The 17688-nt window shown below is 32.2% G+C and overlaps 1 protein-coding gene and 1 pseudogene across 2 annotated transcripts; both read right to left on the bottom strand.

Annotated features, from left to right (window-relative positions):
* Nucleotides 1-4295: 4295 nt before the first annotated feature.
* On the bottom strand, nucleotides 4296-11073 carry LOC102630974 (uncharacterized). 2 transcript variants are annotated; one of them, XM_006464202.4, is made up of 10 exons: nucleotides 10880-11071; nucleotides 10260-10479; nucleotides 8957-9082; nucleotides 8709-8879; nucleotides 7737-7866; nucleotides 7076-7117; nucleotides 5953-6129; nucleotides 5814-5856; nucleotides 5073-5150; nucleotides 4296-4619 (listed from the first exon to the last, which is right to left on the bottom strand). In XM_006464202.4, exons 1-10 carry the CDS (start codon nucleotides 10942-10944, stop codon nucleotides 4553-4555), a joined length of 1119 nt encoding a protein of 372 aa, XP_006464265.1. In that variant the 5' UTR covers nucleotides 10945-11071; the 3' UTR covers nucleotides 4296-4552. The 2 variants fall into 2 exon arrangements, with proteins under 2 accessions (XP_006464265.1, XP_024955128.1); XM_025099360.2 differs by lacking the exon at nucleotides 5073-5150 and having other exon boundaries at nucleotides 10880-11073.
* Nucleotides 11074-15682: 4609 nt separating this feature from the next.
* On the bottom strand, nucleotides 15683-17390 carry LOC127898900 (L-ascorbate oxidase-like; annotated as a pseudogene).
* Nucleotides 17391-17688: the final 298 nt, after the last annotated feature.

A 17688-nucleotide genomic window follows, 5' to 3' on the forward strand; every position in this document is an offset into this window, starting at 1 on the left:
GTGTTGATTTGTAAATGTATATATAGACAAAATTCATTAGTGTGCTGCAACTACAAGGTCAAAGTTGGAGCTGGCGAGCCGCGCAAAGAATACTTTCGTATTTTGATTTGAATAGTAATTTACTGGTGTGAAACTCTAGGAAATTTCGGAGCATGCACTTGCAAGAAAGGATCGATGTTAATGACGTTGACCTTTTAGATTTTGGAAGCTTATTAGTCTTATTATTATTATTTTTTTGCTAACATATTGATTACGAGATGTTTGTTAGATTGAGATCGAATTAAGTAATTTTTTTTGTCGGAACACATGGACAAAAGTTTAGCCCACTTGTAAACATTTTCTATTGATATGCTTGTTAGATTGTAACGTCTACGTTTTGTAGAATACAAACTTGTATAAGAATTGAACTTGATGCATGCATGGTAAAAGAAATCTCGGCTCTATGTACTTAAAAAAGGGATGATTTTCAAATAATTTTTATCTTACGAATCGACATTCAAGTTAGTCATCCTCCTTCAACAACTTGCATGTGCCAATATTTACATTTTCAAAAATATGGATTTGACCTCTATAAATATATAGGTAGTGAACAAAAATATATAGGCCAAATTGGTATTTGAACACGTGGGGCCATTCGAACAAAAGAAGACTCCATCTTTCATTATTATTATATGTGCAACTAATTGAGTTAATTATGTTAACTTCCAGAAGGAAAATATAAAGAAAAAGTTTCAAAGATTATAAGCGGACCCGAGCAGTCAAATTATGCTTGCGTTTGCAAATGACTTGTGCCATGTTTGTCTTGCTGTCAATACAACTTGATTGCAATTAATGAACCAAAGATACTTGTATTCAACTTGGTCTTGCTGTAAGAAAGATTTGTGCCGGACGGACAAATATACAGTTTCAGACTTTCAGCATATGAAGGCAGCACGTCCCACTACATAAAACCCATCAATTGACAAATTACATGAGTCTCGGTAATGGATTTTAAAATGTAAATTTTAAAGTAATTAATGATTTGTCAAATCGGATACACTGATGGGTTGGAAGAAATGGTAAGAGAAGGGAAGAATAGAAAAGACAGTGAAGAAAAAAAGATAAATTTCATTTTCATTATTTAATTAGATATAAAATTCATCTTTTTCTATTATTCCTTTCATCTTTCTTTTTTTTTTTTTTGTCCTTTCCCGATATTTTCAAACCAAACAAACCGTAAATCAACCCCACATAAATTTGAGATAAAGCAAACTGTTGACCATTGACAATGTGAGCGATGACTTTTTTTATTCTTTCAGCATAAAGTTTTTAAAGTCAAGAAACCGCGTCGACTTTTTCTTTCGCGTAAAGGATTCATGAACCTTTTAAACATGATTATTGGGTTAATAACACCTGGATTCATAAGTTTGATAAAATCACAGATCAAGTTTTGGAAATTTTCCTTGACAAATCCTTGCATATTTTGTTAAGAGTTCGATCATTACCAAAAATCAATGAAAAAACTTTGAAAGAAATAATTTCTTAAGACCGTAACAATGTGGAGTATCAACAAGAACCTAGCCAGCTAATAACTGCTTAGTCAAATCATTATTTTAGTTAAAATATGTATATATATATATATAACAACAAGAACCTAGCCAGCTAATAACTGCTTAGGTATTAGGGGCAGTTTAGTTAATCTGATTTATGATGGTAAAAATAAGAAGGAATAATTCAATTTTCCTTGCACCAATCTTTAAAGGGGTTATTTCAATGAAGAATGACAAAGTGATCGTATAATTCTTTTGATCACTTGAGTCTGTTATAAATTATTAATACCATATTTCGACGATTACACTAAAACGTTAATGGAAAAAGTGCATAGGCACGTGTAAAAATTAAAACTAATTAATTTGTATAGTAAAAGATTATATTTAGCCTTCGATTAAAAACAAAAAAATAAAATAAAAATGTGCTTTCGACAATAACGTGTTGTTTATGATTTTGATAGAAACTAGGGACCTGGATATTATTTCCCATTTCTTTATTTTCTATTCGGGCTTTCTTAATAAGAAGTATCATTGGCTCATTGCATGTTGAGTCCTAATCCTCTTTTGATTGGCAAATCACGAGGTTTCTTTCGCATCTACTTGCCATAAAGAAAAAAAATACAACAAAACAAAGTAGTTAACGCGTTCTTCTATTTTTTCTCTTCCTTTTCGCTTTCTTCATTTTTCTTTAGTCTTTTCAAATTTGTTTCATTATCTTTCTTTTTTATTCATTTTCCTTTTTATTAAATCTGTTCTCATAGGAAACTTGTTATCTTTTGATTTGCGTTTAAGCATACAAGTTTCACTCGATGGCAACTCACATATCTTTCGCCTCGTGAAGGAAGGGGAAAAATATGAACTATATGAGAGTTAAAATTTGTTTTGAGTTTGGTGCGATTGGTAGTAAGGAAGGGTAAAATGGTAAGATCTTAAAAAATATGACAGGAAGTCTAAATATTTTTTAAAATATCAGGAGAATTTCGATTAATTTTATCAAGTAATATGGAGATATTGTTCATTTTCCCCGGCTGAAGGATGGTGTAAATATTTATAATGTTACAATAAATTTGATCCAAGCCGAATATCTAACTATAAATATTATTTCAAAACACAACGTGCGTTTTCATTTTGGCATTTATTGGCAAATATTTTAAACAAAGTGCAAATAATATTGGTACATGAATATGCACATTCAATAAGATTGCATTTGGCAGCTTCTGTTGCACTGTATTACATTACATGAAAACACTACTTTTATACTAACTTATTAAAAAGGTGATTAATATAATGATAGGTATAAAACAAATTCACTGGAGGTAGGGTTTAGGTTGTATTACATTAAAATATTGTTCATATTTCAAATATAATCATTTAACTTTTACTATTTATAAATCATAATAAATTTAATTTTGTTAAATGTTAATTTATAATTAAATAAAAAAATTTATTCAAATAATAATATAAGATGGTAATAAACCTAAATATTTATCAATAAATGATAATATATTATTTTACTTTCATTACATAAAATCATTTTAATTATTTTACTTCAAATGGGTAAAAAGTATTTTAGTTTTATTTAATAAGTTATTATTTACTAAAATACTAAATTTGAAAATAAATTTAAATTAAGCAATTATTTTTTACATTAAAAAATAAAAATAAAATTTATAATTTAATATGATATAAGTTTATAATATAATATATGTTATATTATATTATATAATTATATAGTATTATATTTTTACAATACATTATCAAGATATACTATATTTTAATATGATTATACTATATTATAATAATTAATTTATAGAAATAAATTTTATTATAAAATAACAATGTAGCATTTTATTATTTAATAAAGTATATTATCATATCATCTTTCTATTATAAAAATTAATATATATAAATAATTATTTAATACTTAATTTCAAAAATCAATAATAAAACCCCGCCCTAAAGTGCGATATACCATAATGTAATAAAGTTAATACAATATAATATAATACAATATGCTAAATGCACCATCAAGTGTAAAGCAAACCCATGGTTATTAGATTGCCATGAATTAGAAGTATTATCAAAGAAGTGGATAAAGCCTAAATATTGCCCAACCCCTAGCTGATATTATGCCATATTTGTAATTTTTGGAGAATCAATGGTTCTACCTATAATTGTGGATGTCATTTAATTGAAATAGCAAGAGATTTGGAATTTGAATCCATTTAATGAGTAGTGCTACACATTTGAAGTGAAAAAGTGATTAAATTACGGTTAGATTAAATAATGAAAAAATAAAAAATAACTATACTTATAATTTAATTATATACCAATTGACCATTTAATGAATAGTGCTACACATAAATTTACCTATTAGAGTACATACTTCCCTCAAAAATAATAGTAACAATAAAATCTACTCCTTACAGGTCAACGCTAGAGAAAATTAAAAAGCGAATATATATCTAAATGTTCCAAAGGCCGTTCTGGGGAAGAGGGATGGATGAATGGTTCAACCCGCTCAGTTGAAATTTCCTTGCAACGGTTTTTAACTTTATTTTATTTGCTTCTGGGTCAAAAGTCTATTTTTTCAGTGACGAAGATCACCAGGAGACTTTGACCTTGGAATTTTCTACAAAAGATGAATTTTCTACAAAATTGATTGACAGGGTTAGAGATGAATTTTCTACAAAATTGTGATGATATTTGATTGACAGGGTTAGAGATGAATTTTCTACAAAATTGGAACTTTGCACATGGGGAGCATATAAAAAGATTATCTGGAAGAATAGAATTTCAAACTTTTGGACAAAATTTTATCTGCTATCTCCTTCCCGAGTGAGAAAAATGCATGCTTCTAAGGTTAAGGGAGCTATGTATAGAAAGTCGAAATAAACCGGAATAATTTGAATCCCAAATCGTGGTTAACTTTCAATCAGCAGAACGGCTAGCATGTTCAATATTACTACAAGTCATTCGGTTGCCTGTACAAACAACTAAAGTTGAGCTGCGATGTTCACTCTTTAGTTTTCCCGCGATGCATCCGCATTCACTTGTTCATATGTACCAGTTTCCTCGTTGAACGAATACCTGCATAAAGAACACTTTCTTGTTAAAATAGTTCTACATATTATAAGGAACAGTGCATATCTTATCCTAGCATCAAGAGGTATTGCTGCATTTTAAATTTAATGCCTAAAACAGGATCCCACAAGCTACCGAGAAAAATAGAAACATTTGTATCTCTACAAGGTCTTAAAAATGCTACGAAAGATTTTAATAATGAAAAACCACCTCTCACAAGAAAAAAATCGTTTATGTTTCACCATGTCCAAGAAACTAATCGTATTAAGTGAAAAGTTACTTCTTAGTAATTTAGAATAGAAAAGGCCATACGATTATTTGTCTACTTTTCTATCTGAGGACAAGCATTTGCTACCAAATCAATTTTGCACTTTCCAGATCAAGCAGTGTGAATTTAGAAGTTCCCAGCAAGAAAAAAGAAAAAGCCAAAAATACGTTAAAAGAAATATGCAGTCATACCATTGCCCTGAAACAGCCGAGCAGTAAAGTCCAGTAGATGGGTCATAGTAATAGCCCAAACTGCTGCTGTAATAGTAACTGAAGGCACAATTCAAGATATAACCTTTAGTACTACTGGATATGTGAGGACTGAATATCATAAAATTTTGATCTAATTATGTCCATAATGATAGCACTATTGTGAAGCCAAGCCTCCAGAATGGTCAATCAACATATGTCAAAATGGTAACAGCTTTGACCAGGTTAAAAGAAAATTACTCAAGTAACTCAGAGCAAGATCATGCTGTTTCCCTCAACGCCCCAGTCAAACAAACCCCATGTAACACTAGAAGTGTAGGAACCATGAGACTGAAGCAAAAACAAATTGTATTTGGCCCATTACCGATGAAAAATAGAAGTGTCTAATCCAAATATTCTCTTAATTGAAGAAGCAAACAAAGAAGCATAGAAACAGTCATAATGTAGACAAAAGGTTATTCAAGGTGTAGGCATATTGCACATTTTAACCATATTGAAACACAAACTAAGAAAGTCCCACAAGAGATGGCATTTTGTATTTAAGCAACAACTTAAGCAAGAGAAAACCTAGAGTCATCACATCAAACAAAAAGTATAAAATTGAACTATCAAATGAAAGAAGCAAACAAGCGGTAATCACCAAAACTATAAAAAAGTGCATATTGCATTTCGATTTTATTTAAGTTGAAAAGAGAGAGAGTGAGAGAGTGTGTATTTGTTTACCCAGAAGACTCGTCATATACATAGTCATTTTGCAAAGATTCAGCTGTAGACAAAGCAACATCAGAAGGCATAAGGAAAAGACAGTTGGAAATGACTATCTGAAAAACTTGTAATATTATCAACAGCAGAGAGAACTCACTCTCACAAGCTGTGCTCAGAGCATCTGATGATGATTGACTGGCTGCATTTAAATTAGGACCCAAAACTGTATTACGCTCATCAGATGATGGCTTCACAGTAGCAGCTTCATCATCATCAGCAAACATATCATACGCATCAGCCTTTTCCTTTGACTGAGCTAACCTCTCATATCCTTCTGTAAAAGAGGAAAAAATGCATAATCAATAAGCCTCTTATTTCTCTCCCCCTCTACCCAAACTTGCATACAAATGTGAACGAATAAAACGGTTAATATCTATCTTTTTTTTTTGGGGGGGGGGGGGGGGGGGGGGGGGGGGGTGGTGGGAATCCGCAGAACAGCAGTTAAACCGAGTTAGTGCAAATAAAAATAGAATGTAGAACCAACGTTGAAAAGAAATGTTGTTCAACTTATTTCTGAAAAACATGTGATAGAAACAATAGCATGCAGCAGGCATCAAGTACAAATTCCGGCTGTTATGTTTGTACTTGACTAAGATCTGTATGGCACTTTTGTACTTACACATATTAAGAATTTTGTGTTTAGCACAAGAACAAGGCTTGTTTGCACCAGTGTCCATACGAAGATGGAGGATATAAGAGAATGCATCTTCATGGACTAAAAGTTATACCATGTTTTGAGGACGCTTCAAAAATTTCATTTAAAAAACATTCACATTTTTACAAGCTTGGGTTATTGGTTTTCTTCCTAAGAATTATGCAACAAGCAAAAACACACAGAATTATGACTCAGTACATCAACATGTAATATGCTATAAATGTACCAACACAAATATGTAATCATCCGAGTATGCCTAATTTTATAAGATTTGTTAAGTATGATGCCACCACCTATCAAAATATCACACTTTAGCACGTGTCGACAATTCATAAACACATTTAACAAAGAAGACCTTATCAACAAGAAATAAGACCATGTTAGGATTTCATGAATCCTACAAGAAGACGGCCACCCAATGGCACAAACAGGTTAGCTATAACATCTAAAATTACGCTCACCACTGCATAAACATCCGTTGATATTCTAATAGAACATAAGACTGTTGGAAAATGAATATTAGGATAAAGACACAGGTAAAGATAGTTTTAATTGTGGAACCAACCTGCCTCACGCTCAAAAGTCTCCCGGTTCTCGTGGTACACATCTGCAGAAGAAAAATACAAAGCAACATAACCGAAAGCACAAAAAAATAATTTCAAGTTATTATTATTATTATTATGAAAAAGAAAATGCGTTTCTTTCTCTGGAGAACCAGAAAACCTTGTGCCTGACAGTTACATATAAAACCTATACTAAAATCATAAAGAAACTCTATGCTCAGTGCAATTCCATGCGAGTGATCTTATTTTTTTTTTCCATTACATCTCTTCTCTAACAAGTCATACAAGTTTCATCATTTGACCATCCGGAAAATAAGTATTATACTTCATATACAAACTGTTGTGATAAATCCAGCCATATTTCTTAGTTTTCAACAAAACTAAACTAAGAACTTATAGAAACAAAATTTACTAACATTGCCCACATTTGTTCTGAGTTTTTTAAAAGCAATTCTACTAAGAATTACAAACTCTTAAAAAGAACGAGCAAGGGGTAGGCGGCTACTCTTTTGCTGCCAAATGACTGGTATAAGAGAAAAAGACGTTTACAGCATTACAAGCATTAAGATGGATATGCATAGCACATACACAGATTTAGGCAAAAAATTAAACAAGTATATTTCAAAGATTTAAATAAAAAAGCCTCACAATATACACACTTACTATATTCTCCATTCTCCTCCATCAGCCTCATGGCATCCTCAGTTAACTGATCAAATACGCGCTTTGTCTCAGCCGACATCTTTTCCTTCTTGTTTGAAGTTCCCTTCAGCCTTCTCAGAGCTTGTGTAACCTATCAAAGAAGCAAAAACAAAGTTCAAAAACCTAAACAAATATAACCTATCTGAATGGACAGATGTATGTGTTTATGAAGAAATCATCGATATATGATAACCATGGATATGTCAAATATCTTGCTTTAACAAGACAAAGGATAACAGCATATTGTCTTAATTTAAAAAAAAAAAAAAAGTGATAACGGCTTATCTAATTACAATACTTCAGTAAATATGTGATTAAAATTACTAATGCTAGCACAAAAAATAAAACTGGTTTTTCAGTCAATAATGAAAACAACTGAACCAGCTTCGAGGAGAAAATATATAAGTAGCGTGGCCCGACTGATGAAAGGAAAAGGATTAACATTGACATCAAAACAAGGTTACAACTTCTTTGCAGACTATCTTCAAATGTATGTAGCATATAAATAGCATGTAGACAACAAATGCAATCTAAACAAGAATTTTTGGCGGCAGTGCACATTTTCTATCTACATTGCAAGGACCTTAATATCATTACACTGTCATTTATAAAAAAAGAAAACATATACCAACAATACTCTAATTTCACACACAAAAATGATTTCTTCAAAATACAAAACCATGGTACCTAGACCAACAATTGGACCAAAAAAAGTAATTTATAACATCACAACTCACAAAGCACAAAAATTGCATCAATACATATACAACCCTGAATTATAAAAAGATGCAAAAGATTTTAAATATCACTGTCAAAGCTACATGGTTGAAAGCAGCTACACAGTGTCCATAATCAATATTTCTAGCGAAGCTTTCAAAAGAACCATGAAACCCAAATAAAACAAACATAAACTCAGAAACCATGTGAATTTACTGTTTCTCCTGGCTCAAGAATGTTGGCAATACGCCTCTTTATCACTCCAAGTTCTTCAGAAGAAAGTTCATGATCATTATCTTTATCTTCCTGCGCCTCAATAACTTTATTGTCTATTACTGCAGTACCAACATATCTTTGATCAACTTCAAGACTATCAAGCCATGCATCCTGCGAAAATTCATGTTAAGGATATGAACAAGTTGAATTATACATATTACAATGACATCCAAAACACATATCTTTACCTTGATTTCATTTTCGTTGACATACTCAACAAAATTTCCCTCTGCATCAAAATAACCTTCTTCCCTCTCCTTATCCAGATTAAAGGGATCGATCTGAATCCCATCATCAACAAAGTTCTCGTCACCCTGTTAAAAAAAATCTCCCATCATAGTCTATCCTTTCCCTTGATCCAACAATTGATGAATCTGGAAATCATCTTGACTTCAAAAAAATTTCTACTCTCAGCAAAGAAGCTTTCCAAACTATGACACGCTCAATGAACAAGAATTACATGGCGCCCTGGTGACCATGATATTTATAGACTTAAGAACCAGCAAACACATTTTTCAAAGAGAAGAACAGACGTTAAAAGGAAAAAATAATAAATCAATCAATTTACAATACTGCATGTCAAGTGGATTTGGATTTTGGGCTGTTTAGTCAGTAGAATTGACCAGATGAATACCAAACAAAATGGACAACAAAAACAGCCAATTAAGAATAACAAACACAAAGAGGTGAAGTATAAACTCCTTAAAAATGCTGTTTGATGAGAAAGTAAACAAGCTTCAATTTTTAGGCTTACTAAGATGGGGAAACATATGGTATCCTTCAGTTATAGCATTTAAAACATGATGAAAAGTGGAGCAAGAAAGTAAAGACATGAGAAAAGAATAAGTACATATGCGTACCTGAAACGATACACACAAGGAAATTGTTCAGTACTAAACCTCTACCAGTATATATTGCCTACTATGAAAGGGGTGTATGTATATATATATATTGAATGCAGGTGTACTGCTAGTATTCAGGAGGATAACTGTTAAATATGTATCTTAAAATACCATTGATCTTAAGTTTTTGTAACTACGTGCTATAGGGTGTATCATTAATATGTACCTATTACAGTAGTATAATGAGTAAAGCAGCATTAAGAAGGTTTGAGGGATCAAAAGCACTGGTACTTCAAACAACTTTCTACTAGATTTTAATTATACTTGCTTCATAAGAAATGGAAAATTCTATCCAACATAAAGAGAGCACCGAAGATAGATAAAGAAAAGATCAATTCCTGGGCTCAAAGAGTTCATATTGAAGAGCTCAGAAACCTTACTAAGTCAATCTCATTGTGAGAAATTATTGTTAGAATCTAGACTGTATCAATGAGCTTGAAAAGATGATATGTCTAGAATAAATTTCATCTATTGTCAGGACATCGAAGCCCCCCACTCTATTATTGTTTGGACAGGTCCTATATTGAATAGTTCCTGAATTGCCATTACTAAATTTTAAAATGAAAGAATATGTAATGAAAAAACGAACCTCATAAGTCACTTCAGCTGCAGAGATATCATTACCATTCCCTCTACTTTCTTCACTGCAAAGCTCGAAAGTCATTAGGTTCCGGCGAGTTGCACGCTCCTTAGCAGCAAGTTGGGGATTCTTCAAACCAGTTGGACCATCACCATCATCCTTGACTCCATCCACAGCCTCTTTCCCGGGCTTCACCTTCTTACCCTTGGGAAATCTAATTCTTTTCTGCCTGCAAAATTAAACCCATATAACATCATTACACCCAACAAGCAAAAACTTAAATATTATCAAAATTTCATTTCAATTTAACAAACAAGAGTAATTGCACTATTTTCTACATGTAAGACCAAGAGCATATAAGCAGAAACCCGCTTCACAAATAAAGAAAAGCAGCCGGCTATGTAACATACAAGAAAAGCAAATGGATGTTAAAAGAAAAAATGAAAAATAAAGACAACTCACAATGCCATTTTTCTAAAAATACAACAAATATCAGCTAAAACTCCAGTTATTATTGGTAAAACTGAATAAGCCCAGATGAAAAAAAAATATTATCTTAATAACTGGCAAATTCTTTTTAATTAGAAAAATTAAAGGGCTGAAAATAAGAGCAGAGATTAGGGTTTTACATGGGTTGTTCGTCCGAATCTTCGTCGTCTAAAAAGTGGCGCTTGCGAGAAGATTTTTGCTCCATTTTGAGACCAAAATATAAAAAAAAATCTAATAATAACTCAAAAAAAAAATAAAAAAATCAACCACTTAATCGAAAATATGTAGAAGCTTGTGATACAAGAGACGGTCGGGAGAGCGATCTCGAGTCTTTGCCGACTCGGCTTCGTGACGTGATGCTGGCCCGTATCATTTATCCGAACCGAATTATTTGGGTCGAATATTGTAACAAGCCCATAAATGTTTCGGTAGAAAATTATACAATAGGCCCAAACAATACATGCGGTGGGCCGCTGGCCCCTCATATTATACTCATTTTATTGGTTGTAGTAAAGCCTTTGTAAAATTTAAAAAAAAATTGAGGTTAATTTGACATCATTTTAATTATTAAGGTAATGAACAAAGGGATAAATTAATTTTTATCTTAATAGAGTAAAAGGATCAAATTGTTTATAAAAGTTATTTTATTTTGCCATAATATTTTAACTATTTAGTTTATGATAAATATGGCCGCATATTTCTTAACTGTATATTTCATAAGATATCACTCTGAAAAATACATTTTTTTGGGTTTAATTAAAAATTAACAGTCAAACAGATAAGATAGTACAACTAATGTTCCTTGATTGATAATTTTTTAGTGTTCTTAGACAGCTGCAATTTCAAATTTATGGGTGTACAAATTTTTTCCTTTTCTAATTCAATCTGATTGATTAGTTCGTAGCTATTCACTCGATTGCAGTCATTTTTGGAACACCTCTAATAATGGGACAAATTATCAATTTTGAAAGAACTTATAGTAATCTCTTTCAATTATGAATCAATCTAATCTAGATGAGAAGAATTTGCCTCAATATACTAAATATCTCCACTGATGTGCATCAATATAATTTCATCATTTTATATAATATAAAACTCGAGGAGAGAAGCATTGCTTGACCTTGGTGGCTTTGATTGTACTTATTCTTGTTGAACAAGTAATTAATTACTTTAGTTTATAGGTTTACAATTATATGCACAAATATAGAATAATATATAGAGTCTTTAAATTTCCTTTATTTCGAGTTAGTTATTTCAGTTTTACTATAATTTGAAGTTGGAGTCAATTATTTTAGTTTTGCTACCCTTTTCCTCTATTTTAGTCTCAAAAGCCTGAAATAGAGGGACATGTCGTCCAATTATATTCTCTTGTAATGACATGTCATACCTAAAATTTCCTAAAAACAATTTATCCTCATCCATTGTTTTCAACAAGTTGACGTGTCTTCTGGTAGCCTAATATATGGACGTAACGTCATCCTAATGTCTTTTACGTAAACGAGTCATTGTTCATTTCTGCAGTTGCTTATTCTAGTTAATCAAGTATAAGTGACTTGAGTTAACTAATTGTTTCATTTATTGTATAATTTAAACTTATTTATCTTTTTGTGGTCAAGAATTACGAGAAATATCTATTTAAAGAGTTAACAATCCAAAACAAAACTCTGAGGACAAGTTGTTGAATATCCTAATCGATGTTCACCAATAGAATTTTACCACTTGGATATTATATTTATATATAAATCTGGAGGAGAGAAGAGCTATTTAGCCTTGGTGGCTTTGATTTGTGCTTACTCTTATTGAACAAGTAATTGATTACTAGAGAAGTTTACAAATATATGCTCAAATATATAATAATATATAGAATCTTTAAATTTCCTTTATTTTGAGTTAGTTATTTCTATTTTACTGCAATTTAAACTTGGAGTCAGCTATTTTAGTTTTGCTACAATTTTCCTCTATTTCAGTCTCGAAAAAGCTTGTCGGTTGGACTTTTCTTTTATCTTATACCATGCGCCAACTCATACTCTGTACTGATTGTCGTCCATTGTTTCAACAAGATGACTTGTCATCGTGGGATGTAATACATGGATGTCACGTCGGCTTTTGTCTTTTACTTAAACTACTCGTCGTTAATTTTTGCAGTGTGCAGTAAAAGAGTCCTTACTGATGTATTTTGCTTTTACATGTGATAATGTTGTCTTTTAATTCTAATTACCAAGTCTAGAACATTCACATCTCAGAATATCGATCCTGGAGAAAATCTATCACAATATTGATTTAAAGAATTAATCACATTTTAATAATGGAGGCCGTGGAGAAAGAGCTAAGGTATCTCATTTGAGCTTATATTCGGTATGTGCATGTCACTTATTGTTGAGGATAGTATTTGTAAAATTATCTTTTAGTGCACGACTTTCATACTTCGTATATCTTGATCTATAAATACAGTGATTCAACTAATGGTTATTATAATAGACTGTATGTATATCGATCTAATGCTAAGCTATTATTGTGATTGTGCTAATGTGTTTGTAATATATATAACCATTATTTAATAATTACACATAACATCTTAACACACTTATGGCTTCATCAAACTCTTGGTTCAGACCACATCCCATATTCTGCTGCGGCGGCTCCGCCACCCTCTCTGGTCTCGATTCAAAAAGTATCATCGTACCCATCAAGAAATGAGCTTCAATATGGCAATGAAAGAGCCAAATTCCAGGATTATCAACTCGAAACCTCAGTGTAGTCCAGCCGTAAGAACGGAGTGGCACTATATTTTTCATTATCGGATAATTCAAATTATACTTGTTCACATCACTTGACATATTAAATTGGCCATCTCCAAATGCAAGTACCCAAAAATCATGCCCATTAAGGTGTCACGAATGTGTCTCACTGTCACCGTAACTCCAAGTATTAGCATTTTGCAAAAGGGTTAATTTTGTCCTGCCCCCAACTGTTTCAACATTTTTCACCACGCACCCATATGTTTCGAAAATACTCACTCCACACCCAATTCCGTTAATTTGACCGTTATGTTTAACGGAGCTATTTGAAATTTAAGTAAATGTCCGAAATACCCCTTATCTTGAATTAGAGAAAAATAAAATGAGATAAAATGTTAATTTAATAATTAATGTTTACATTAAAAAATTTTATTTAAAGGTAATTAATAATAATTTCATCAATTAAATTATCAAATAAATTTAATTTATCATCATCAAATAATATTTAGGATATGAATTTCTAAATTTGCCCTTTGACCGTTAGACTAAACGGTCAAATTAATGAAATTAGGTGTGGAGTGAGTATTTTCGAAACATATGGGTGCGTGGCGAAAAATGTTGAAACAGTTGGGGGCAGGACAAAATTAACCCTTTGCAAAATAACATCCACTGTTGAATTTAATTTGAGTCTATAAAATGATGCGCTAACAGTAGCATTACTGTTACTAGCAACACTGAAAAATATCATAGCTTTGATTATAAGTCTCCGGCGCGCGCATCAAAAGCATCAGTCCAATTCTTTTTTCAGGGCAATGAGATAAGGGGTGCCTGGCAGTAGAGATGGCAAAACCCCGGGCCGGGTCCGGGTATTGCCATGACCGGACCCTGCCCGGATGCAACCGGTCCGGGTCCGGGTCCGGATCGGGTTTTAATCCGGGTACCCGGATTTTATATTTTTTAATATTTTATGTGTATATATTTTTTATTTTTTGATAATTTTATAAGTTTTAAATTTATTTCAATAAAATTTGACATGAAAATATAAACTTTAAGTGTTTAAAACTTTATATATGTATAATAAATAAGTCAAATAAATATAAAATATTTAAAATAATATATATTTTATAATTTTTTTTAATAAAATTCGAATTCCGGGTTTATCAAGTGATGCCCAAGACCGACCCGGCTTCATACCCGGGCCAGGTATTACCCGGCCCGCAACACCCGGGTACGGTCCGGGCGGGTATTTTTGCCACCTCTACCTGGCAGGGAATATGACACATTATTTAAAGAACATACAATTTGACCCTGGAATGTGTTTTGTGTGTTGAGCAACAAAAGCACTTTGTCAGAAGTGCTTGGAGGGGTCCAGATGAAGCCCTAACGAGATTTGATGGAAGCAATTTGTTCTTTCTTGATTATGTGTCGTTCCAAATGGGGCCTAGTGGGGGATTTATTGGAGGATTTGGTGTTGAAGATTCAAAAGGTAATGTAAAATGGCTAAACCAATTGGGGTCTCTGGTTTTCGGGCAACAACATTTCTTATGATTCAGTAATTTCTTGAAGGAAAATGATTAAAGGAACTAAAATAAGACAAAGGGACGACATAAACGCGGCGCTCACTACCGTTTCACGTGTTTTCTTTGTCTTCTTTTAATTTCGCGTGGGGCCATAATAAATAATAAAATAAAGAATTGTTAAATGGAAAGCATATCATCTCTTTTTGTTTTTTATGTCCTCCCTCCCCAGCTAGATTTTCCTTTCCTTAGTTTACTCCCCTTCTTCGTTCTTCCCTTTCCGTTCATTTGGAAGGAAGAGGAAATCGACCCCCAGCAATTGGTCATCATTCCTGGCCGGCTGGTGCTTTTCCCACCCTTTCACAAGCTTGGTTAGCAACGTACGATTCTCATTGGCCACTAGCTCAGCCTCGATCTACGTGCATTCATCCCCATAGAACACAACAAAAATTTTACAATTTAAATTAAATATCCTAACCATTTAAATATATAGAACACAACAAAAATTTTATTTGAATGTAATGAGAGTTACTAACTTACTAATTAATCAGTACTAATTTTATCAAGTTGCCTCTGTTTACAGATCTAGATCTAACTTCTTCCTTGTGATAAGCGAGATGCAGAGAGGGAACTAATTTTTCCTTGTTAAATGCAGATGGCTCATGTTAAATGAGAGGTGAGAGATGGAGAGAGAGAAGACAACAAGAAAAATCGGAACTAAAAAAGTGCTGCTATTGTCATCTCTTTTCGTTACTTTTGTGGTTTCTTTTTTATTATTTTAATATATTTTTTTATTATTTTATTTTTTAAATGAAAAAAGTAACCGACTAAGGATGATGAATGGAGTTAAAACAACAGACAAAAGGACCTACGTTTCTGTCGTCCCTTTGTCGTCAAAGAGTTCAAATAGCAGAACTCTTTCTTAAAGAGTCTTGATTGGCTGTTATTAATACTGAATATGTTTCTCCCGAGTAAATGTAGAGATTTTGAGTTTTAAATGGCTGCACGTAGTTCTCGTCAGCTTCCACAATAGTCATGTTATGGCCCTGTAAAACAAATTTCGAAGTTAGCGGATTATTGCTCAAACAAAATTAAATTTTCTTTTCACTCATGTGAGTGAAGTTTAAATATCAAAAACATTTTGCATCATTTTTAGAATCTAACAGCTATAATTAAAATGCTCAAGAGAAGTTTAGATTAAAAAAGAATCATGGTCCTTTAGATAAAAAAATACTTTTGAAGAATAAATTATAAATCAATAAGTTCTATAAGAGATAGGGGAAAATTATTACATCCCCATTAAAGATTTTAACTCTTATCACATACCCAAATACAGGTTTTATAATACCTTATTATCTCAATGACATTAAAACTTTTTAACAATAATAATAGTATTAGCGGCTGGGGTCGATAGTTTTTATGCGAAACTGTTGATGTGAATTATGTAAAGAGATATTATGAAAATGACTGCTAGGGATGGCGAGTAAAGGCAAAACAATTAGGGGAGAAAGTGAGAGTCTTCCAATGATATGATATACTTCCAATGATGTATTAGTATATCTAGAGTTTGATTCATTCCTTTTCAATACTCTATACGCAAGAAAGGACATTGATTAACATAATAATTCTTTAACTTGTGATTATGCAAAAAGAAAACTAATTACCTTTATTTGGAAGCTAAGAGATGACAAAGAAGTCAAGCTAGCAGTTCTTGATCTGTAAGTTTTTCCAGGGATTACAGTGAGTGAATTAGGGTGGCATTCAAATTTGTTGCATCACAAACACTAGCATCCAAGTTAGAACAATTATATTTTCCTCTTCCATTTATTTGGAGTGACTGAAGCATCAATACAGAAAAAGAAAAACAAATCAAGTTAGTGTAATTTTTACGGTTCAAGATTTTTTTATGATTTGAGATTTTACCTAAGGTTCTCCAATCTAAACAAAAGACATTGAAGTCAAGTCAGTGGCTTGTTCATAAGAGGTATAACGGTACCAATCGCTTAAGATAATGTTGAGATCAAGATCATAGGTGAATGGATCATTTTTTCAGTCAGAAAAATGTACATTGATTAATCCATATAGGCCGGATGCTCTCTGCATTCCGTAATGAGAATGGTACATATATGTTGCGACCTATGAGTGAAAGAATTGGTCATTCATCTCTTAACCCAAAATCTTAAGTTATAAAAACTGAACGAGTAAGTGCTCATTTAATCATCACAGTTTGAAACAATTACTAAGTGAGTCTATTTATTAATTTTCAATAATTGTGAACATTTACCTTATCAACAACAAATTTAAGTGAAGGTGTCACCAGGTGCTGTTCCACACTGAGAGACGCCATCGGTTCCATCACTCCATTGTGTTCCAAGTTGCCATGCATTAATCACAAATTGTTGTTAAATGAATGAATGAAATAATAACCCTGAATTGGTCTAGCTAACATTGGCACACGAAACCGCAACCCTGATAGCATATGAGTTGGACGGTAAGCTCAATTTATTAGATAAGATCACAATATTAGCAAAGAGGTGGGAAGATTAATTTTCAACTGTGCACGGGTTCTTAGTCTCTGAAAATAAAGCAAAGAAAAGAGAATTCAATTTGATTCCGGTACCTGTCGGATTCCATACCAATGAATTGCAACAATTTCCATAATCAGATTGTTGACGACATTGATGCTAATTGTAT

Source organism: Citrus sinensis, chromosome 7 (genome assembly GCF_022201045.2).
Source record: "Citrus sinensis cultivar Valencia sweet orange chromosome 7, DVS_A1.0, whole genome shotgun sequence".
Classification (NCBI taxonomy): domain Eukaryota; kingdom Viridiplantae; phylum Streptophyta; class Magnoliopsida; order Sapindales; family Rutaceae; genus Citrus; species Citrus sinensis.

Bases quoted from the DNA above. Each gene is read 5' to 3' on its own strand.
- LOC102630974 (XM_006464202.4), bottom strand. From the start codon at position 10,944: ATGGAGCAAAAATCTTCTCGCAAGCGCCACTTTTTAGACGACGAAGAT. The intron at 8,880-8,956 runs GTAAAGATATGT...GAATTTTCGCAG, and splicing joins TCAACGAAAATGAAATCAAG to GATGCATGGCTTGATAGTCT. The intron at 6,130-7,075 runs GTTGGTTCCACA...CCTCTTTTACAG, and splicing joins GACTTTTGAGCGTGAGGCAG to AAGGATATGAGAGGTTAGCT.